The 22,955-nt window shown below is 51.6% G+C and overlaps 1 protein-coding gene across 7 annotated transcripts in view; it reads right to left on the reverse strand.

The window, feature by feature from the left end:
- GRIK4 (glutamate ionotropic receptor kainate type subunit 4) overlaps nucleotides 1–22,955 on the reverse strand; it is a 424,832-nt gene that overhangs the window by 297,956 nt on the left and 103,921 nt on the right. For 5 of the 7 annotated variants that reach the window (XM_064577326.1, XM_064577328.1, XM_064577327.1 and 2 more), the window contains 2 exons: nucleotides 7,298–7,403; nucleotides 1,575–1,706 (listed from right to left, as the gene is read on the reverse strand). In XM_064577326.1, the coding sequence (XP_064433396.1) occupies nucleotides 1,575–1,656 (82 nt within the window). In that variant the 5' untranslated portion in view covers nucleotides 1,657–1,706; nucleotides 7,298–7,403. The remainder of the gene's footprint in view (nucleotides 1–1,574; nucleotides 1,707–7,297; nucleotides 7,404–22,955) is intronic. The other 2 variants (XM_064577324.1, XM_064577325.1) reach the window with 1 other exon arrangement.

The following is a 22,955-nucleotide window of genomic DNA, read 5'->3' on the forward strand; positions in this document are numbered from 1 at the left end:
ATTAAGCATCTTAAGGATACGAACCGTTTTGCTTGGCTGCTAAGCAGAATTAAATTAGGTTTTGAAGTTTCAGTAGAAATGAATGGGGAAGAGGGAGAGAAAATTGTTTTTAATTCCTTGCCTTTAAGCATGCAGAGTGGTGAGCCGAGGGCAGGGTGAGAAGAACTAAGTCACCTGTCTGCATTTCTGATTCTAATCAGCCGCTGCTGATTATACATGGAGAAATGTGCCCACAAGTCCACACGGGGTTAGCCCGGAGACCTGCAGCTCGGCCTCTGGCCCGTGGTGCATGGCCTAGCCGGGGTCTCAGCTTCTGGCTTGCCTCTGCCCACCCAGGGTCTCCTGACCACCACCAGTAGGCCAACCTCTGGGACTCTGGAAAGTCCTGAGTGCAACCGGCTTAAAGCCAATTTCCTGAGACTCGGTGTCACGATACCGATACCTTCCTTCTCAATCAGCCTCTAACACTTTCAGGTTCAGGTCTAGGATCTAGGATCCTGTCTTGTTGGCAGTACCCACTTCCCCCCACACACACACCCCAACTCCCTACCCCCAGTCTGGGAAGAGGGACATCAGATGGGTACCTGGCTGTAGAACCTGCCTAGGTTTGAGTCCTTCTGGGGCTGTTGCCTCATCTTGCCCCAGGGGTCCTGCTGTTAATCCAGCCTTCTTATGACAATGACCCACCTGCCTGGGCTTCTCACTGCTGTGTCCCCACCCATCTGTCCACACTGAACCTGTTCCCCATATACAGACAATCCCCCAATCCCTGACACCCCACATCAGTCTTGGGCTGTCAGATGACCACACAGTGCATGCTGGACTGAACTATCTCCTTGTCCCTACAGCCGGGGATGTTTCCCTACGACCCAGATTAGGCCTGCAGTAAATGAGGCTTGCACAGTCCTGGGGAAGAAGAGGCAGCTGACTACCTAGGCACTCCCAGGTTCCCAGGGGAGGAAGGCCTCCCTCCTGGAAGGGGGCTGCTGATGGGGCAGGGAGCAGCTGGCCTGCCACACCTAGACTGGGCATCCCCACAGCAGCAGGGCCAGGGAGAGAACATGGGTCACTGAAGTGGCCTTGCCCTCCCTCTCCAGAACCAGGCCAGGGAGAACAGACACACCAAGTCAAGGGTCCTGCTAAGCAGACGGCCAGGGCCCCTGAGAGCACTCCCTGACTTGATCTGAGGCACACCCTCCAGGAAGCCCTCTTGGATTGATCAGAGAAAACAAGAGGTGATCTCTTCCCTCATCTCCAGCCCTGGATTTAGAATCCCCACGGCCATTCCCACCCTCCTTCATCTGACAGCTGCCCCCTAATGTGCCAGGCTGAGTCCATCACACACTGTAACAGGGACTCAACGTCTTTCTTCTCCTCACAAGGGGGCCGGACAGATCGACCGCCGGATCGGAGCTGTGAGCCCCTCGGCTGCACCCCCACCACCGCCGCTAGTCCAGCTAAACTCGGGGAGGGCACGGTGTAGGAGCAGATGTCCCCTGTGGACACCTGGGCTACAGGCGGGGGCATCAGCCAGAGCTGGGCTGCCCCCAGGGTGCCATGTGAGCAGCACTTACCAATCCTCAGGGAGTGCGGGCTGCAGGCGACCATCACGAGCCACGCAGGAAGCAGCACCAAAGGCGCCGAGACGTGGGGCATCTTCTATAAATCCTCATGGAGCCCTCTGCTGGTCTGGGCATGACATAACTCTGCGAGAGAGCGGAGGGAGCCCGTGAGTCGGAAGCCTGAGCAACGCAGCCACCCACCCGGCCCCGTGACCGCAGTTGCCACCCAAACAGCCTCTGCGGGGGGCCCACAGGCCCCCGCAGAATGGCTGGCAGGACCTGTGGGAAAGCTCCAGGCCAGCTCCAGGCCCCTGTCCTTCCTCCCTATGCCAGGCCCGCCGAAGGCTCAGGTTCGAACTCCAGCCCCCAATCCAGTTGGGGGCCCATGGGCATAACTGTGACTGAATGAAGGGGCTCCACTGCTTTGAAATTCCAACTGGGAATGAAAACCTTCATCTGCTCTTAAGAAACAAGAGCCATAGGGGCGCCTGGGTGGCTCAGTCGGCTAAGCGGCTGCCTTCGGCTCAGGTCACGATCCCAGGGTCCTGGGATCCAGACCCGCATTGGGCTCCCTGCTCAGCGGGAAGCCTGCTTCTCCCTCTCCCTCTGCCTGCCACTCTGCCTACTTGTGCTGTGTCTCTATCTCTCTGTCAAATAAATAAATAAAATCTTTAAAAAAAAAAAAAAAAAGGAAGAAAGAAAGAAAGAAACAAGAGCCATGAGTGAGCTGGAGAAGGAGGGGTGGCAAGGTTAGGCCACTGCCCCAGGGACACGTCACATGCACTGCTCACTGGGGAGTGGCAGGGGGAAGGGACTGGGTTCAACTTCAAGTCCTGCTCCTCCACATGCTAGCTAGGTGGCCTTCGTGAGGACTCTCCTCAGCCCCTCAGCTCAGTTTCCTCACAGGTAAAACCAGCACGATGTCACACAGGTAGGAGAGGTGAACAGCACGCAGACTGAGATAACAGGGGAAAAGCAGCTGTGCTCAGGCCTAGCCTGAAGGACGGGCTACACACCATCAATCCCTCCCTGGCCCAGATGGGAGAGGTCTGGTCTCAGCAAATACTGAGGGCAGAGCACACATACCAGGTCATCAGCTGGTTTCTACATCTGCTCCTGCTACCTGCCGAAAACGAACCCCTCCCCATCCTTTCCACCAATCGGGGCCGATGGGCCTCTGATGTCAAAACCAGAGCCTTGGAGGGGACTGCCTCCCCCCAGGCAGTATGGGTGCTGTCCCCTGCCTGTCCCCCTTCCCCGAGACCTCGGACACCCTGAGAACAGAGTCTGTAGCCTGCCAGCTGCAGCGCATCAATGGGGTCAAAGTGGGGCTGGTAAGCACCTGGATATGCTAACCCCAGGTCACCCTTGGTCAGGAAAGTACCCCCTGAGCAGACAATCCAAAAGAGAAATTGGCAAAACACTAGAACAGACACTCCACTAGTCACTGTATCCAAAAGCCTATAAACATTTAAAAAGGGTCTCAACCTCACTGGGCATCAGGAAATGCAATTTCAAACCACAATAAGATACCAATAGATGCCCACCAGAATGACTTTTTAAAAAAGACAATATCAAGTGTTGACAAGGATGTGGAGCAACTGGAACTCTCATACAGTGTCAAGGCAAATGTAAGTCGATAGAACTGATTTGAAAAACTGGCCTTTATGCTCTCAAAACCCAGAGTTTTACATGTACCCTAGGGACCCAGAAACCCTGCAATAAGCATATTTCCAGCAGAATGTGTGTCTATGTGCTCAGATGTGTTAGATGTATTCGAGATGTGTTAGAATGTGTTAGAATGTTCAGAGCAGCACTTTGCATTTCCCCAAACTGGAAACTACTCAGATGTCAGCAGAATGGAGAAATACAGTGTATATTCATGTAACAGAACGTTACATAGAAATGAAAATTAGGGCGCCTGAGTGGCTCAGTTGGTTAAGTGTCTGCCTTCGGCTCAGGTCGTGATCCCAGGGTCCTGGGATTGAGTCCCGCATCGGGCTCCCTGCTCTGCGGGGAGCCTGCTTCTCCCTCTCCCACTCCCCCTGCTTTTGTTCCCTCTCTCGCTGTGTCTCTCTCTGTCAAATAAATAAATAAAATCTTTAAAAAAAAAAAAAGAAAATTAATCATCAGCAACCACGTGCTGAGACTCTGGATGAATCTCATAAACATAATTTGACTGAAAGAAACCAGGCACAGAGAATACATACAATATGATTCTTTCTATAAAAAGTACAAAAAAACTGTTAGAATCCCAGCTGGTGGTTACCCTTGGGGGCGGGCAGTGACTAGAAGGGGACATGTGGGGTCTCCTGGGGGTGCTGCTGATGTCCTGTTTCTTACTCTAGGTGCTGGTTATGCAAGTGTGTTCGGTTTGTGAAAACTCCCTGAGCTGTATACTTATGATTATATTCACTTTTGTGTGTGTGTGTGTGTGTGTTACATACTTCAGTCAGTCTTTGTTTAATGACACCACCCCCAGCACCACACACTTGATGTTCCAGCCACACCCAGCACCAGGAAGCGTCCTGTGCACCCCTGCTTCCCTCGGCCTGATGCTCCTCTCCCCAACCCCTGCCCTTTGCCAGAATCCAGAGCCCCTCTCTGTGCCACCGTGGCAGACTATAGTGGCTCTCACAGCCCTCTCTCCCATTGCTGGTCCTTTAGATGCCCACACGTGGGATCGGTGTGGTCTTCTTAAGGGCAAGGACAGTTGCCAGCATGCTGTTGTATCCCCAGAGTCTACTTACGACAGGTGCACAGTACGAATTTGTTCGAAGACTAGAAGGGCTCAAGCAGTCACCTGCTATTGGGAGTCAGAGTTAAAGAAAGGTAAAGGACTAAGACAAAGGCAACTCTGCTGTTGGCAAATCAGGCCCAGAATCTGTCCTTTTGTTCATGGGTGTTGGTGCAAGGATAGATTACAGCACACACGGCCTCGAGAGAGAAGCTTGACATTCTTACTCATTATGGATAAAGTTGATTGTTCAGTGATTGTCTCCCCACTGGAATGCAAGCTCAAACAAAGGAGGTGGGGCAGGGAGCAGAAAGCTTGTTCGTCTGTCTCCTCGGGGCCCAGAACGGGGCCTGGCATATATTACAGTCTCAATAAATATTTGTTGAATGGATAAATGAATCAGCTGTCAAAGAGGAAAGAACTGTAAAAATCTGGTTAGGCTATGTAAAAGCAATCCTAACTATAATCATTTATGTCAGATGCCTTCCATTTATGCCCGATCAGCACGCCGCAAAGTAATTATTATTCAGACTGCTAAATAGGTGTCAGATTAGCCTGTGGAAATTCTATTTGATGACACAACTACAATCCGTTTGTGCAGCCCTGACTCTTGTCGTTCATGGCCCGGAAGCCTAGCTAACCCTGGAGACCACATGTAAGGACAGCAATGACAGAGGTCCTGGGCTGCTCTGGGGCCTCGATTGTATAACCTGGGGCATAGAGATGAGAAATAATCTCCTCCCAAACCTTACAGGAATAAAAAGAACCATGGTGTTACATGATTGTAAGGCTCGCCGGTTTGCAAAATTCTTTCCACGGTCTCTTTCTTCTTTAATCCACAGGACAAGCTCTGGTACAGCTGAGGAAGCAGAGCCCAAGAAAGGGGAAGTAGTGCCTAGCTCAAGGTCACACAGCTGTTAGGAGGCAAAGCCGGGGACAGCCAGGTCTCTGACTCCACCGGCTTTGCTTGTCTGGCTTTATTGTCTACATAGAAGAACAGAAAGAGGAAGCTTTCAGATTCTTTATCAAAAAGCGCAAAGAAATCTGAGGTCTTGTTTTCATTTTAACGTTTAGATGAATCTGGTCTTAGAACCAAAGAGGGCAGCCTTTATCAACTAAAAGTATTTGAATAGTTTAGGAGGAAAAAGAGATACAGCACCAAGGCCCTCTTCCCACTAACACTGTCCCTCCCTGGGGAGTTTCCCCTCCTCCTGTGGCTTCTTGCCACCTGCACGGTGTGGCTTCTAAATCAGCAACCAACCAATGCCCAGCGCTCTGGCGTATACAGCTGCCTCCCGCGATTCAGAGCACCTCAGACACACCCTGTCCTAGGCAAAGGGTAACCTCTCCCCTGTGCCCACCAGCTGCTTCTCCTCTGCCCTCCTTCTTAGTAGACAGCACCACAGCCCACTCATCACCCAAGCCACAAAGTTGAGAGTCACGCCCAGATGGCTCCCTCCCCACACCCCGTTCTGATCAGTCACCCCATCTGGACAGCTCTGTCTCCTAAACCCCATGACTGTCTCTGCATCCTCATGGACTGCCACCCCCACCCCACCCCCATCCGGATGTCTGTCAGCAATGACCTGGACCCTGGTCAGAGCAGCCTTCCTGGCCTCCCTCCCTTGGATCTTTCCCTCCCGGGCTGGTTCTCCATTCAGCTGTGTGGCGGGGATTCTTACTAAAATGCAAACATGATAATGATAATGACACACCCAGGCCCAGTCTCCCCTTGCTCTCTCCTGCCTCCGGGATCGAGGGCAAACTCCTCAGTCCACAGGCCAACCCTTCATGACCTGGCTCCTGTTCATCTGTCCATACCACCCAGCCCACTGCACTGGACGCTCCAGCGGAGCTTGAGCCCCGACTTCCCCAATATGCCAGCTCTGTGTGAGCTTCCACGTGGGATGTGGTCTCAACCCGATGGCCTAGAAACAGTTTTCTGCAGGCTTGCTGCATTACCTCCCCTCTGAGGCTTTCTGTGATCTCTTCCCCATAGGCTGCCACCACACCTGGAACATTCTTCCTTAGGGCACACAGCCTGCTAGGAGGATGCTGTCTGCCCACAGAACCATCAGTGGTGATGGAAGGGACTATGACAAGCACCTAGCATGTTACTTGGCACGTAGTAGGTGCTCTGTTAATATTGGCCAAAAGAAAATATTAACAGGTGGCATCCAAAAGACATTGGCTGGGGCGTCTGGCTGGCTCAGTCAGTAGAGCATGCGACTTTTGGTCTTGGGGTCATGGTTCAAGTCCTATGTTGGGGGTAGTTTACTTAAAAAAAAATAAAGGGGCCATTTAAAAAAAAAAGATGTGGGCGCCTGGGTGGCTCAGTTGGTTAGGCGACTGCCTTCAGCTCAGGTCATGATCCTGGAGTCCCGGGATCGAGTCCCGCATCGGGCTCCCTGCTCGGCGGGGAGTCTGCTTCTCCCTCTGACCCTCCCCCCTCTCATGTGCTCTCTGTTTCTCTCATTCTCTCTCTCAAATAAATAAATAAAATCTTTAAAAAAAATAAAAATTAAAAAAAAGATGTTTGCTCAGTTTACACCAATATGAAATAAATTGCCAGTTGACTTGTACATTTTGTATATTTGCTGTGGTTCAAACAATCTAAGGGGACATCACGATGTGGATCTGGGCACAGCATGGGGAGGGAAGCAAGCATGTGCTGTTCTTTTCTGGCAGAAGTTAAGTTCAAAGCACGCACCTAAGCATGGCTTTGGCTCTCTGGGGGTCTCTGGCCCCACCTAACCAGAGCTGGGCCTCACTCCTGGACTTTTGGGAACTTGGAAGGCAGAGAGTCGCCACGCAGCCCTTTCCCGTGTCACTGAAGACACTGCTCTGGACGACGTGGGGTAGCTCTCCTGATCGGGCCACGCCAGGACGGAAGCCAGGCTGGAGGTGGCTCTGGACCTTACTGAGGGAACACTCTTGAGCGGCTTACTCCCTTCACAGCCCACCTCCTCATCAGTAACATGGGCACAGCGATGCCTACCTCTCAGGGTGATGAGCACCAGGAGAGCGGGGAACACGCTGGGATCTTCCACCTGTGTCTCCAATGCCTAGCACTAGCTGGCACATAGTAGGCACTCAAAAAATATCTGTGGAGATAATGACAGAATCCAGTCAGACAACATACGTGGAAAAGGCTCTGGCAGTATGAAGTCTTCACCCATGACTTCCATTTGGAGTCCTTGCCCGTAAGGAGCCTACAGTCTAGACCCCATTTCTCTGCAGCACAGGCTGTGCCGGGAAGCTCTGGCCCTCAGCGTCCATGGTGGCGGGCAGCGTCTGACTGCCCACTGTCCCGAGCGCCGGAAGGACGTGCTGCGGGGCAAGCTGGCTCTCCTGCTTACCAGCCCCAGGGCAGTTTCCTCACCCAAACACCAAAAAACGCTCGTCCCCACTTCTTCCGAAAGAAGAACCTAATTAGAACCTAATTTCCCCCTTTTTTTTTTTTTCCAGAATCTCAGGTCGGGGCAGCCTCCTCAAGCCAGAGGATCCCTAAAGTCTCCAGACATCTCTGGCCCACTTCCACGGTTGTACTCTGAGCTCAGGCTCTGTGAGGGCAGGCCCTTCTCCCTCCAGCTCTCGGCCAGGCCTTCAGCACCAGGAACAGCGACCGGGCACCCCCGCCCCCCGCGGCCACAAACAGGCCTTGTGCAAGGCCAGCATGAGTGGTTATTTAACCCTGTGCTTAGTTATGTCCTCTCTCCACAACCAGACCATGAGCTCCTGGGGAGCCGAGGAACATCTCTTCTACCCACGTATCTTCCCGACACACTTTGCTGTGGTGCTTACACTTGAGTAGAGGCTCAGGAAGTGTCTGTGGATCCCCAACCCACGCCGGTTCATATACACAGCACAGCGTGTCGCCGGCTGATGGCGTTCAGGCAGTGAGCCGGACCCCCCAGCCCAGCTGTGCTAAACGGCCTCCCCTCTCCTGATTTGTCAGCAGTCCCTCTCCCCGTCTCTCTCTCTCTCGTCCTCATAGGGCTGTTACACTATTAATCGTGATTTTCCGGGGTGGGTCCGAGAGGCAGCTGACAGCCGCCGGACGGCGTTTGGTGGTGGGGGGATGACAGAGGAAATCAGAGGGGCAGCCAGATTAATTACAGGTTTTCTCTCGTCTGTGGGCAACAAGATTTTGATTACTCCTCATGACGCTCCAGGTTCCCCAAGACAAATGGATGTGGGCTTCTCTGCTGTTCCAACCCCCCCCCCCAACCCCGCCGGCTGGAAGACACTCCCAGCAACAGCCAGCAGGTTGGACGGAGTATGCAGGGTGGCAGCATGGCAGGGTGGCCAGGGGAGCGGGGCCACCCCAGACCCTGTGGTCTCCTTGAGGGAGAATCAACCTCCGGGGCCTGATACAGCTGGGCAGCACGTGTATGTTTTTCCATCTCCCCGGCAAATAGTGTGATGCCGGGACCCAGGCCTGTCCTGGGAGGCAGGGACCCAGGTGTTCACGGGCTCTGGGAGATAACCTCTCTGAGCCTCAGTTTCTTGTTCTGTAAAATGAGGGGATTGGCCTAGATGATCTCTAAGTTCTTCTAAGTGGTGTAATTCTGCAGCTCTAGGAATTCTACTTCATGCTAACATTTACCGAATATATACTTAATATGTGCAAAGTACTATTTCAGCCTCGGTGCTCCTCAGAAGAGCCCTGTCAGGCAGATTCTCTCACTTTCTCCACCTGTAGATGTGGAAACCGAAGATGCTAAGGTTGAGTGAGACCCGCTAAGGTCGGCTGGCTGGCCAACGAGAATAACAGGCCACCCGCTCCAAGACCAGTTCTTACTCACTATTCTCTACACGTGCCTTCTCTCTGTATCCCAGAACTTGGCACACAGTTGGTACTTGAGGAAACGTTGGAATGTGATTATAATGATTATCATGATGTTGAAGAAGAGTGGTCAAATCCAAGTCGATCCAGGGCCCATCTGTACAATTTTCACATCAGGGGAAGCAAGCAACAGAGAAAGGAGTCTGAGAGTGTCCCCTGGCCAAATGATCAGCCTGGGAGTCCTCAATTTTTAGGATTTACCATCAGGAGATGCACCCAGGAATTTGTGATGAGTTAAAATGTGGCAGGTTAGCCAAAGGCAGCTTGCACTGGCTTGGGAGTTGGACCTGGTCTGACTCATCAGGATATTGAAGAGCGGTGGCTGGCCCCGCCCAGGCCTGATATTGGGGAATGGTATTCAGGGAGCACAGCAATCACAGGAATCTGCTAGCACTCGGGACATGTGACGAGGGATAGCCGTCCCCCCTTCTCAGACACTAGTGAGCAGGACATGAGGAATAAACTGTCTCTTTTCCCCTTCAAGCCACCCCCCTTATAGATTTCAGATTGAAGACCTCAATCCACTTCTCAACAACTGCCCCTCACCAGAGGCCAGAGCAGACGTCCCTGGCTTCCAATCCCAGCGGCCACTCTGTGTCCTTAAGCTGGTCACCTAAGCTCTGAGAGCTCCATTTCCACAAACGTGAACCATGGACTATGGCACCTCCCTTGAAAAGTTGTTGCAACAGATTTTAGCTGTAATGCAATCAGTCAGCGTGAATTTCTTTCTTTCCTCTCTCCACCCTCCCGTTCAGGCTTCCCTCTAGCCCTATACACAGGCACCTGGAACCACATCCACATCCTCTCCCAACAAGACAGCCTCTCATGCCTCTCGCCAATAATATTGCACAGCCCTCCCATCCCCAAAACGCTGCCCCAAGTCAACCCCATCCCAGAAGCTTTCTCTGAAGAAGTTAGTTTTCCTTCCTCATTCAGACTCAGCCTCGTGGAGGAGCAAAACCAGGGACTGGAGGTGGAAAGCTGACTTCGAACGCATCTCTTAACCTCTCTTCTATAAAATGGGGAAATTGTACTTCTACCATCTCCCTTACAGGGTTGCTAAGAGAACCAAATGGGAAAATGAGTGGAGCATTACTTCGCAGATGAGTAAAGTGCTTTCTAAGCAAAATGGTGTATGTTGTTCCTTTCCTCTAGACTGGCCAAAGCATGTAAATATACTTAATAGCACTACGGGATTTATGCTTTATTCATTCCACAAATAATTCTACTGAGCGCCTACTACCAGGGACTGTTCAGGCCCTGGAGCTTATAGTCAGGGGAGGGAGATCAATCCCATATCCAGGAAACCGGAGGCCATAATTACAGAAAATGAAGGGAAAAGTACAGGATACTACGGAGTGTGTGGCAGGGGGACATCATGTGGTGGGAAGGGAAGGCTTCCCTGAAGACAAAAGGTTTGACCTGAGTTAGCCAGATCTCTCAAAGGGGACAGGGTGGGCAGGGAGAAGATCCCAGACGGAGGAATGACACGGAGGGGATCCAGAGGCCTCTGGTGGGAGCCAGCACAGTATGTTTTGGAAATGGCAGGGAGTCCAAGAGGATGGAAAGCAGAAACATCTTCTCCATCTGTTGTATTTACATCCAGTCTCCCTCATTAGGCGCCCCCAGGTCCTGGATGCAGTTCTGCATCTAAAGCTGACTGTCTCTATGAACCTCGCACTGGACCCAGCCATCTTCCCAGACAAGGTGAGGAAAGCATAGCATCCGGATCTCCTTTCCAGTGCAAAGGAGGTGGTTAGAGGTGAGAAGATGGGGACTTAATCACAAGCCTCAGTGAGCTGGGGGAGGTGGGAAGAGGATCCCGGGGTCAGATGTGAAGCGCAAGACTGGCTCGGGATGGTGAAAAATGTCCCTGGCATTTATCTGAGGCCACCAGGCTGGGCCCTGGGGGAGATGAGCTCCTAGCAGAGACCACGTGAGCTGAGGCTTTGAAATAAAATTGCCTGGTGCTGGAGCTGTTGGTAACACATTCAGAGTAGAGAGACCTTGCAGGAGTGTCCACAGAGGAATAGAGAGTGAGCAGGGGACGAGGCAGATGCAGAGAGAAACTGCTTTTTAAGGATAGCGTTTTAATTACTTCCAGATAAACACAGGTCTTCCCCCCCTGCCGCTCAGGATCTGTCTGGGCGTTTGGGAGGAGAGGGGGCGTCCTGGAGAGGCTTGGCCATGCCCCAGAGTGAGGCTGTATGCACTGCAGCCTTCCTTAAGGAGATCTGCAAAGAGCCGGTTGGGCTGGGTGAGCACTGTGTGATGCGGGAGGGCAGGTACATCAGAATTTAATGATCAGAAGCCAGAGATGGGTTACTATAGACTTATGGATGATGGTACGCAGACAATCTCCAGCTTCACTGAGGTCAAAGCCAGAGGAAAGTGCTCCGATGTTAGTGATAAAGAAGCAGGTCGCAGACACGGAGCCACCCCTTGGCCCGGCTCCATCGTGCCCAAGTGGAGACCTTCCTGCCTCTTCCTGTCCATAGTCACTTCACGTACATATTAGTTTTTTGGTGTCTCTGATACCACAGTCAGAAAGCAAGGCCCCGTCCTCTTTTTTTAAGTCCTAGCCAGAGTAGGGGCCAATGCAGCCCTCCCTAGGTGTGTGCATTCCTTGGGGAAGCCCAGGATGGGCCCCCTGGGCACTGGGTAGAGGAGGAGTGGGGGGTGAGGAGGAGAAGAAAACCAGATATGGTAAAATAAAGGTGCATAGCAAAGCAAGTGGTGTCCCCTTCAAGATGCAAAGCAATTGAACTTATTCTACGGGGGTCATCCAAGCTAAGCACAGACTCTGCGACTTGCCGAAGAGCCTGTGAAGGGTCCATCCGCCCCTCCCTGCCATCCAGCTCTGTTAGCACTGACAGCTGTCTACTTGGGAAGGCCTGGCACCAGGCTCCGTGAGGGACAGAGAACAGTCACTGGCTGCTGACCAGCTGCCCCCTGGAGAGGGTTCTAGAATGGCAGTCAGGGTAGGAAGGAGACTTGCTTTTCATTCTAAAGCATTCTCTGTGTGCATTTTAAGAGATTGGATTGCTTTTTCAATTAAGAAATCTACTTCATAATTTAAAAAACAATAAAGAATCCCAACTTTCTCAATGACTGGCTCTAAGACGTGGGCATGTTACTTAAGCCCCTGAGCCTGGGTCCCCCTGCTCTGTATAGTGAGGCTAATAACACCTCAGGTTCAAGTGCTCAGTGACTGACTGCTGGGCCTGCCCAGGCCCCTCACAGCATTTCTGGGCCACTCGTCAGCACCCTGAAGGGAACGGTCCCTGCACTGCCTAAACATTAGGGTTTGCCCAATGACTGGAAAAAAAAGGTTCTGGGCTGCCAAGCACTGGGCAGGAGCACAGACTTCATGGGTCTCCAAGGAAAGCAGAGCCCCAGGCAGCCCCAAAGCCAGCCTCGGCAGGACATGGGACATCAAACATGCGGCAGAACCTGGACGAGGCCCAAAGGGGAGGGAATCTGTGGAAGAGTCTGGACTTGGAGTCAGGAGGCCTGCTTTCAAACCTGGTTTGGCCACTGTTCCCTGCAGGATAATGGTGTAGTCGGGTCCTGCAGCCTCTCCACCCCTTAGGTGTCCATAAAACGGGCACAGGGTTGTTCAAAAATCAAAGGGGACATTATGTGTCCAAAAATGTTTTCATAACATGTAATCAGAAAGTCAGGAAGATTTTCTTCTAAATCGATCTCTGGGGTTTGTTCCTGCTTACCTCCTCCACCCCCATCCCCAACATTTTATTCCCTGTCTTTTGTCCTAGAATATGTCTGACTCCCCATCTCTCAGACTGATGGAACAGATGAATGATTTATCATTGTTTTCTATAAAACACCTAAGACAATGTTTTCCACCTAGCTGGAGCTCAATAAATCTATGATTAATTAATAAAAGTGAATCTATAGAGGATGTTTTAATCCTACTCATCATTCCCCTACTCAGTGACTCATCTTAATATCAATGCTAGGAAAAAAAATAATTAGGATGGCAGGTTGGGAGATCTCTCGCCTGCCCCCCATCTTCATTCACAAAACTCCACGTAATTCCTCCCAGAGGAGGAAGGCAGAGGTTAACAGCACAACTTTGTGTCTGCTTCCGACCATTCCCTGAGTCGGGGCTCTGCTTCTTACTCTCAGTGACTCTGGGCAAGTGAGTCATCTCCCCAAGCCTCAGTTTCCCCACCCACAAAAATGGAGAAAATGTTAGATCTTCCTAAGGTTGCTTTCAAAGATTCCCCGTGATCTTTGGCTGTGGCTACAAAGAGAAAGCTTGCCATGCTTGCCCTGATGCTGAGCTTACTGAGAGCCATTACTGTGTTATTGTGACTACTGCCATTATTGTCCAGAGCCAAATCACCGAGATTTGGGGGGAGGGGACTGGCATTTGGATACAGATTTCCCATTAGTGTGGATGATGGGGTGTGCTCTGTGACTGCCAATAGATCAAGCTTCTCATTGCTTTCAACTGGAGAAAACACATTATGTGGAGTTCTGAAATGCCTCGACCCCCAAGCCAATCTAACAACCTGCTATCAAGTGGCATCTGGGGCTGGGGGCACCGAGTGGATCAGTCGCCCTTATGGTGCTAACCCAGCGTTAATGGTGCAAGTGGATTACAAACAAGGCCCACCTGCTGTGCTCAGCAACAAAACCCGGCAGGAGGGTAATTGCCCGGAACTTGAGCACAGGGGGACACAGCAGGCAGGGAACATTTTAAACGACTTCCCAAGGCTTTCCTTCTCCACACAGACCCAAGGAGAAGCCAGCAGGCAAGGGGACAGGAAGCTAGCAGGCACCAGACAGGGAATGCTCCAGAACTGCCGAAGAAAGGTCTTCCAGCAGACCACAGCTGGCTGTCCAGCCCAGCACCCTCCACAGATCGGAGAGCAAGCGAAGAACAGCTGGGTCAGCTCCACGCTGCCTGATATCTCTCCGTGAGCTTGGATGCCAAGGATGTCTGGCATGGCCAAGTACGCCACCCCACGGGAAGGCACCCTCCTTGATAGTAACCCCCACACGAGCGATCAGGGGTAGAACAATGCACTCACCGAAGCTGGTACAGGGCCACGGTGGCATGAAGACCATTCAGCTCTTCATCCATACACTGGGCATGCGTTTATTAGGCATTGGTGGCAAGTGAGGGAAAAGCCAATATGACATGAGACACTCTTTCAAGGAGAGACAGGCACAGACATCCGTCACTGGGCACAGGCTGGGCCGGGCAGTCACACAGCCAAGACACAAAGCAGTGCTGCCACTAGGCAGAGAGCTCTAGTGATGCCCTGGCATGGCCCAGGCAAGGACCATGATGCTGGTGTCGAAGGATGCAGATACACACATGCACGCACACAGCACGCACGTGTACCCTTCATACAGACATACACTATGTACCATGTGTGCACGTACGTACACACATAGCCAGGTGTTCGGCATCTAAAAGGGAGGCATGGAGCCCAAGGCTCTCATAGTCCCACCAAGATCTTAACATGTTCTGAAGCCGAAAGGAAAGGGACAAACTCAGGTGCACAGCAGAAAACAAGCCTTGTCTCTGACCATCTTCACCGTCTCTTGCAGGCAAGAGGTGAGCCCTTCCTCTTTCCCCCCTCTACTGGAAATGTTTGCCAAGAACCTGAGAAGTGCCTTTACAAGCGGGGACTTCCCTCCGGGCCCTGGCTGCAAGGGCAGCCCTTCCTCTTCCTCCTCCTGAGAAATCAGACCGTGGAAGGGGGGCAGTGACGCTTCAGGAAGCTATCAGAAGGGCAGGCAGGTACATCAGCTCTGCAAGGCTGGCTTCCAATCCCAGCTCCCTTATTTACTAGCTGGGGTCAAGACACTGACCTCTCAGTCTGGGTGATGATAACAGCATCTACCTCATAGGGCTGTTGGCAGTTTTAAATGAGAAATGCGTATAAAGTGCTTAGGACGGTGCCTGGCACATAGTTGAGCCCCCAGTAAATATATTCCAAATATAATCCACAAGGGCACCACATTCCTGCTACCTAGAAGCAAACAGCTCTACCGATTCGGGTCCACACATTTAATCCAGCAAAGAACATTTTCATCAGCATGATTTCATTCATTCCACGAGGATTTACTGAGCACCTCATGTGTGGAAGCATAAGGTCTAATACGAAATGACAGTGTCCTTGTCCTTGAAGCATTTATGAATCATAAAAAAGAAACCCACCTGTGTCCTGTCGAGCTGTACACACCCACACAATCGTACACACGTATATATGCATATGCACGTACCCTTGTGCAGACACACAGAAACACGGAGCCCCTGAAAGTACTATTATCCACACCGTGTGACCTGGTAGTTATGAGTCTAGGCAGGCGGCGGCAGAGGAATGACTACACTGTTTCTGGAAGAGGAAACTGAGGCTCAGAGAAAATAAATGTCTGGCCCAAAGGCTAGGGGAGGGGTGTCCCGGGGACTAACGTTCCTGGGCACCCATTCTGCGCCATGCGCATATGGGTGACTTAGCCCCTTCCGTGTGCTTCCACCATCTGGTCCCACAAAAACCCTCTGAGGCCCTCATCAGAACCCTCCTTCCTGCAAAGACGAAGAAAGAGAAACTCAGCAAGGGTAAGTGATTCTCCAAGGATCACAAAGCTAATAAGCGACGGGCCAGGATGCAAACAGTTTGTCTGACTCAGACCCACCAGCTTCTCCCACGGGGCCAGAGAAGATTTAGTACATGGCACAGTTCTGATTAATTGTAGCCTGTCTGTCTGCAGGCCCAGCGGCCAGGGCTCTGACCTCCCACAAAGCCTGGTGGTGGGCCTACTTACTATGCACCCAGCAGTGCGCTCTGAAGGGCAACACCAAGTCCCTGCAGTTCCTTGCGCACTCCCTGCAGGGTCCCACCTAGGGGCCTTTGCATGGGTCCTGCCCTTTGCCTAGAACATTCTTCCCCCAGAAGACTGGCACATGCCTTCACCTTCTTCTGGGCCTTGATTCCCAGTCTCCCAGTCTCGGGAGGCCTTCATCCTCCCCATTCCACTTTTCCTTTCTTCCCATAACACCTACCACCTCCTAGCTTATTATGTAATTTGCTGACTTCTTTATGTTTCTTATTTATATGGGTTGCCCCGACACATGCTTTCTAAAATGTAAGCTCCCCAAGAGAAAGAATTTGGTCTCCTTTGTTCCTTAGGCGTCCAACACACCTAAAGCAATGCCTGCCATACAGCAGGCACTCAATAAAGGTGCTGAACGAATAGGAGAAACCTCTGAACAGTAAATGGGTATTAACGTTGCACACTCAGAGTGCTGAGGCCGTGTGTATTCTGGGGAGGGGGCTGTGGCCAGCAGGAGTTCCCATATCTGCTGGGGGAAGGGCAGCCTCAGGAGCATGGAGATGGGAGGACTGCCTATTGATTACAGTGACAGTTCAGACACAAAGGCAACATTAGAAGCTCCCTATTTACAATGTTCTGACAGCAAACAAGATGGAGTGAGAAGAAGGGCATCAGAGAATTTCAAGGCGTTCTTGTCCGGGATGCAAGGAGAACCCAAGGCCATGTCAGAACCCAGCTGAAGCCTGGAAGCCAGGCTCTGCTTATCAGCACACCCTGAAGGGACACGAACATGGCGAAGGGCCACGGGGACGGTGGGTCCTCACAGCCTGGAGAGTTGAGTCAGGGAAAACCAAACTCTTGGTGAAGACAGATCCCAGAATCTCCATGCTGCAAGGGACCTTGGAAATCACCTAGAACAGGCTCCTAAGCTCACAGATACAAAAATGAGGCTGAGAGAGGCAACACGGACTTAATCGAGGTCAAGAATTGGTGCCTGAGCAGGTTCTAAAACCCAGGTCTCCTGACTGCTTGGTCAATGCCCTTTTCATGTAGTATTCGCTCATTAAAATGTTTCAGGGTTTTTTTGTGTGTTTTGGGGGGGCGGTTTTTGGTGGGTTTTTTTTTTTACTGTCCTCCACAAACCAGCGCTGCACTAGGTGCTGGGAACCAAGACACTATGCAGAACAGATAAACACACAGGCAGCCATCAAATTCACATATAAGGTGCACAGTGTAATCATGGAGGAAGTGTGGCCTGGTTGCCGTGGGAACACCGGAAAGGGGTCTGCATGCCACAGTAGGGGCATCAGGAGGACTCCTCAGAAGCAAGAATGTTTAAGCTGGAGTCAGCCAGAGGGAAGGGGAGCGGTGGGAGGAGGGAACAGGGGTCTTTAGGGATCTGAACGCAGTGAGAAACGATGCCCCGAGGGAGGCAGGACCTGGCCATCCAAGGCTTTGGCAGCCATGCTAAGAGATTTGAATGTTATCCTAAGGGTAATGTGAGCCACTGAAGGGTTAGAAGTAAACGAGTGACATTATCAGAATTACTTATAGAAAGATCACTCTGGCTGCAACCTGAATAGTTTGAGAGGGTTTAGTCTGGAGTCTGGGACTATCGGCTGGATGGGCGTGCTGGCCAGAGACTAGCATGACGTGAACTAACGCAGGACAGTACAGAAAGAGGCATGTTTGCATTTGAGACCGTTTTAGGAGGTAGAGCTGACAGTGATCAGACCCAGATCATGCAGAAACCAGAAGGAAGAATGACTACTCTAGAAGAAGGCGTCTAGAATGAGCACCTGTGTGGACGCTGGTGCCACGAGGGGAGAGGCAGGGGAGGCCAGGTAGGGGCAGGTCTGGGGAATGACACCCCACCCCGGGAGAACAGAGGAACCAACAATCAGGAGGAAGGGACAGCAAACCTCGAGATGCCAAGAACACCTGTAGTATGCATGTCGAGCAAGAAGAGAGTAAACAGCAGGCCCTTGAAATCCTTCCATCTAGAGCTCAGACCATTTGGGCCTAAGCTCCAAGGTCACCTTTCCACCTGTGATGCTCCCGATTCAGCGGAGCCTTTGGGTAGGTGTACTTCATAGCCTGTGACTTCTTCCCCAGGGGCTGACCCTCTGCTCTTCTAAGGTCAAGGGGCCATCTTGGAGAGGGAGAATGTTCACAAAGGCACAGAAAGTTGTTTCTCACTCCTGAAAAAAGGCAGGCCCCTGCTTCTCATGCCACTTTAGAAGACACAATTGAGAGACGGCAGAGCATGGTAATGAAGAACGCGGACGCTGGGGACAAATTCCAACTCCACCACCAACTAGCTGTGTGATCTTGTGCAGGTTACTTAACCTCTCTGTGCCTTGTTGCCCTTATTAGGAAAATGGGGTTAAAAATATGTGCCTTTTCATAGAGCTGTGAAGGTTAAGTGAATTAACATTTGTTAAGGAGCTTAGAAGAGGGCTTGGCAGACAGTAAGTACTCCATACTTGTTAAATTAATAAAAATACATGCATAACACGGGGATGTAGATGCCGTCACCTGGAACGAGATAATTGGGAGTGGGGGAGGTGTGGTTCCGCAGACCAAGGGGCCCAGGAGAAAGAAGGAGCATTCTGCAGTGTGGGCTTAGAGCACTCCGGCACTCCTCACTAGGGAAAATACAGGGCTGAGCCAAATGAATAGATTAAACCAGCTTTAGCCTCAGATCACTCTGAGCAATAATTATTCTGGGTGTGGATCTTCTTCAAGAAGTTATGTTTCCTGCGGAAACACAGCGAAGGCACCCCAAATAGTTCTGATGTATGTGGAATTTGACCAGCCTCTGTGATATTAGGGGAGGTAGTCCTGTTTTATGTATCAGGCTCTCTCTCTAAAGCACTGAAATTTACAGCACATTTGCTATGCAGCTCAGCAAAAGGTGTATGAATAAAGAATAACCTGCTCCAACAACACCGCTCAGCCAGCGAGCCTGAGAAGCTCCTCTGCCTGTAGAAGAGGTTTGCCAAGCGCCGAGGTGGGGGGAGGAAAAGCCCATCCCATGAGGGCACCCTGACATTGTATTTCTACAGGCTTGTGTTCCTGCTTCTACTTTGTCACTTGCTAGTGAAAACGATACAGCCCAAACACGAGGTCACTCGCTTCCCCCTGAGATCACAGGCTCCATGCCTGTGTGGCTGTCCCCATGCCTTGCTTCCAGAAAGGAAAGGAAAAATATCTGTTCATGTGTCTGCTCTCCCTCTTGCTCCTTCTTTCGCTCTTCCCTTCCTTCCTACCTCTTTTTATTCTCTTCTGTTCTTCATGACTCCTCCCTCCCAGCTGGCTACCAAAGGCCTATGTCCAGAGCAGCCCAGAGCATCAGGGCCCTCCGAGACACAGAGGGGGCAGAAGCTCATTTTGCATCAGTTTAGTCTCTGGGTCTTTGCGAAACTTCCAGAGAAGTTTGCTCCTGCCCAGCCAGACACCTCTGACCACGGTCCTGGACTCATCCCATTCTCAGGGACACTCAGGACACCCTGCAACACTGTCTCTAGGGAGGAATCCTGGTTGGTCCCCAGGACACCCCAGTACAGCTTTTTTTTTTTTTTAAGATTTTATTTATTTGACAGAGACACAGCGAGAGAGGGAACACAAGCAGGGGGAGTGGGAGAGGGAGAAGCAGGCTTCCTGCCGAGCAGGGAGCCCGAGGTGGGGCTCCATCCCAGGACCCTGGGATCATGACCTGAGCCAAAGGCAGATGCTTAACGACTGAGCCACCCAGGTGCCCCCCCAGTACAGCTTTCTTAAGCTGCTTTTCTTAGACCAGCTGGTATAAAGACCAGCCCCGGGCAAAACTGTGATCTACATAAAATCTGTTCACTCATTCATCCAACCAACACTTCTGAGCATCTACTCAGCGCCACGCACTGGCCTAGGAGCTGAAAATATTACTGCTCAACAGTCCTGCCCTCATGGAGTACTACAGAGTGCCATGGGGGGGGCGGGCGGCAAACACAGGGCACCTAAGCTCCCCTGGAGATGGAAGTCGGAGGAGGGTTCCCAGGAGAAAACCATCTAACCTGAGATGTAAAAGAGAAATAAGAAAGACATGTCCAAGAATATTCGAGGCATCACGGTTCATGAAAGTCAAAAACTGGACTTCCCAACGGCCACCAACCACAGAATCGATAAATTGCAGTATGTTCACACAATGGAACACAGCAATGAAATGAACAAACTATAACAACATGATGAATCCCACAAAGAGAACGTTGAACAAAAGGAAGCCAGACACAAAAGATGCATGCTGTATGATTCCATGTTCATGCGCTTCAGAAAGAGGCAAAGCTTATCTCTGGTACTGGGAGTCAGGACAGTGGAGACCTTGGGATCATGGGGACCATGGGGGGTCCGAGTGGGTCAACTGTGCGGTTTCTCAACCCAGGTGTTGGATATAAGGGTGTGTTCATTGCAAAAAAATCGAAGTTGTACACTTATGATTTCTTCATTTGTCAGTACACTGGATAGACTTCCACCAAAAAGTTTACATTTAAAAAAAATTTTAAGGCAAATAAGAGATAAGCTGGCAAAGCAGAGAATCTGCTTGTCTTCAAAGCCCTTGGCTCCATTCTTTTACTCGCTCTCAATCACCCAAGTGGCCCTATGCCTCTTCCAATCTGCAACGTACCTCTTCATCTACAGTCACACCAGAAAGCATCAGATTAATTAATTCACACTAAATTGTCCATGACTAAAAGCAGTTCAATAGTATTACCCCTCCCTGAGGGAGTTCCTTTTTAATAAAGCAGATTTGCCTGAACTCCAAATAGTAACCACTGCCAGGCAGGAGCAGAGAGATCTAAGCGGTGGGGTGGTGGGCACCTCCCCAGCACCTTCAACGCACCTGACGCCATCGCTTAATCCAAAGGCCGTGGGACATGCTGAGCGTCCTGCTTCTTCCTGCAGCATGAGCCACAGTGGGGGGAGGCACCTTTTGCAGGGGGCCCTGGGGTCAGTCCCAAGGTAAGGAGAGTCGGCGACAGAAATGTACAGATGCGGACTTGGCGGATGTCATGGGTGTGTCCGTGCAAGGCTTGCCAGGGACTCTGCAACTTTATACTGCCAAAGAACAAACAGGATTTTGACCTATAGCTCTTAATTTACATAGCTGATTGGGTGTACTTTGGGCAGCTCTATCGTGTTTCTAAGAATTATCCAAATATTTCCCCGATTCTGAGCACGTGGGAATGGTTAGGTGTGTGATCTCTGACAAAAACTCACAGCAAGCAGAGCAGGAGCCAGATGCATCGTGAGGACCAGGACCTAAGGCTTCCGTGGGGACTGCTGCTGGCCACACCTTGCTGCCCACTGCTGGCCTCCCGTCTTCTCAGTCCTGAAAGCAAACCCCTTGGGCTGCTCGAGGTCCCCGGGTCTCACTGCTCCGTTTTCTCCCAGGCTTGGCTCGGGCAAGGAGACTGGCAGAGAGGAGAGAGAGAGAAACCCCTGGCAGTGGGCAATTGCCCCCTCCTGCCTACGAGGGTCTCATGAGAGCTTTGGAGAGGAAACTCTCCCGAGCTCCCGACTTTGTTCCCAAACCCGCTGTCTCCAGATCAGTGGGTTTTCCAGACATAGCAACAGACTCTGCCCTGAATAGGTCCCCAGGGGAACAAAGACTCTCTCTGAAGTGCCTCTTGGGGAAGACAGGCTGGTGGGCCAGGCATCTCGCACCTGGGAGGGCTCTTTCCAGAAGGGCCAGCCGGCTGGGGCAGGACCCTTGAGGGAGGAGGAGACCCTGTGTGACAGGTGGAGGCCTCTCTGGGCTCCCTCTGCTTCCGCCTGGGAAGGTGGGATTCACCTCCACCTTCTGTGGGCTGTGAGACCTCAGACATGGCCCTGGTACGTAGTCAGGTGTCAGTGAATGTTAGTAGTCATGTTCCACGACAACCACTCGAACCACCTTAGAGAGACAGAGATTGCCATCAAACACAGGGCACCAGAGTCTACCTCTTGCCATTTATTAGGGAACTTATAAACATGTCCGGTACCACTCCACGTACTTCGCATACATTATCGCTCTGAAAGGCGCGTCTAAAGAGCCCCATTTAGAGACGGGGTTCGGGAAGGTGCAGAATAAGCAGCAGAGCTGCTGCTCTGACCTCACAGAGCTTTCAAGCGGAAGCAATGGGGTCCGAACCCACATTTGGCCACCTCCAGAGCCTGCACTGCTCTCCGCAACGCTAGCTATCCCTAACCCTCACATGCTCACAGCTACTCAGCTGCATAAGCAAAGAGGCTCACAGTGACCTTTCTGCACATCCTCATGGTAGATGTTCTGCAAGTGGGGCACTTCTCCCAAAAACATCTCCAAACCCAGCCATGCTTCCTTTCTGTCTCTGCTTGGCTCCCCCCAGCAACCACCACGAAGCCAGCAGAGGGGAGAGAAGTTCGCATACCCTCTCCCAGCCCTGCCCCCCTGCAGGCCCCAACACAGCCCTTCCCCTTCCCCCTAGGAAACATATCATTTTCACGTCCCTCTTTACTTGGAACAGCTATATCAGTACAGTTTTAATGCTTAGAATTTCTCTCTTAAATAATAAAAGTTAACAGCCTCTCGGTTCCCTACTTGAACCCCACCGACAGGCGCGGCAGCCTAACTTCAGACATGGGGCCATGTGCTGAAAAGGACTTTTCAGACCGATACACGCAAACACACACGGGGCCATTCCCGAAGACGGCCTGCTCTCTGCTCCTAATCAGGGAGGACTGCGATTCCCGAGACTGGCCCCCCGAGCTGCTACCTCTCTGATTCAGGGAGCTGTGCAAGCCCAACATGGCTGCAGATATTTAAGCACTTTATTTTTTTTTTTAAAGATTTTATTTATTTATTTGAGACAGAGAGAATGAGAGAGAGAGAGCACATGAGAGGGGGGAGGGCCAGAGGGAGAAGCAGACTCCCTGCCGAGCAGGGAGCCCGATGCGGGACTCGATCCAGGGACTCCAGGATCATGACCTGAGC

The sequence above is a fragment of the Mirounga angustirostris genome, unplaced genomic scaffold, assembly GCF_029215605.1.
Source record: "Mirounga angustirostris isolate CCGP_5_RB_7025 unplaced genomic scaffold, mMirAng1.0.hap1 SCAF_13, whole genome shotgun sequence".
Lineage (NCBI taxonomy): Eukaryota > Metazoa > Chordata > Mammalia > Carnivora > Phocidae > Mirounga > Mirounga angustirostris.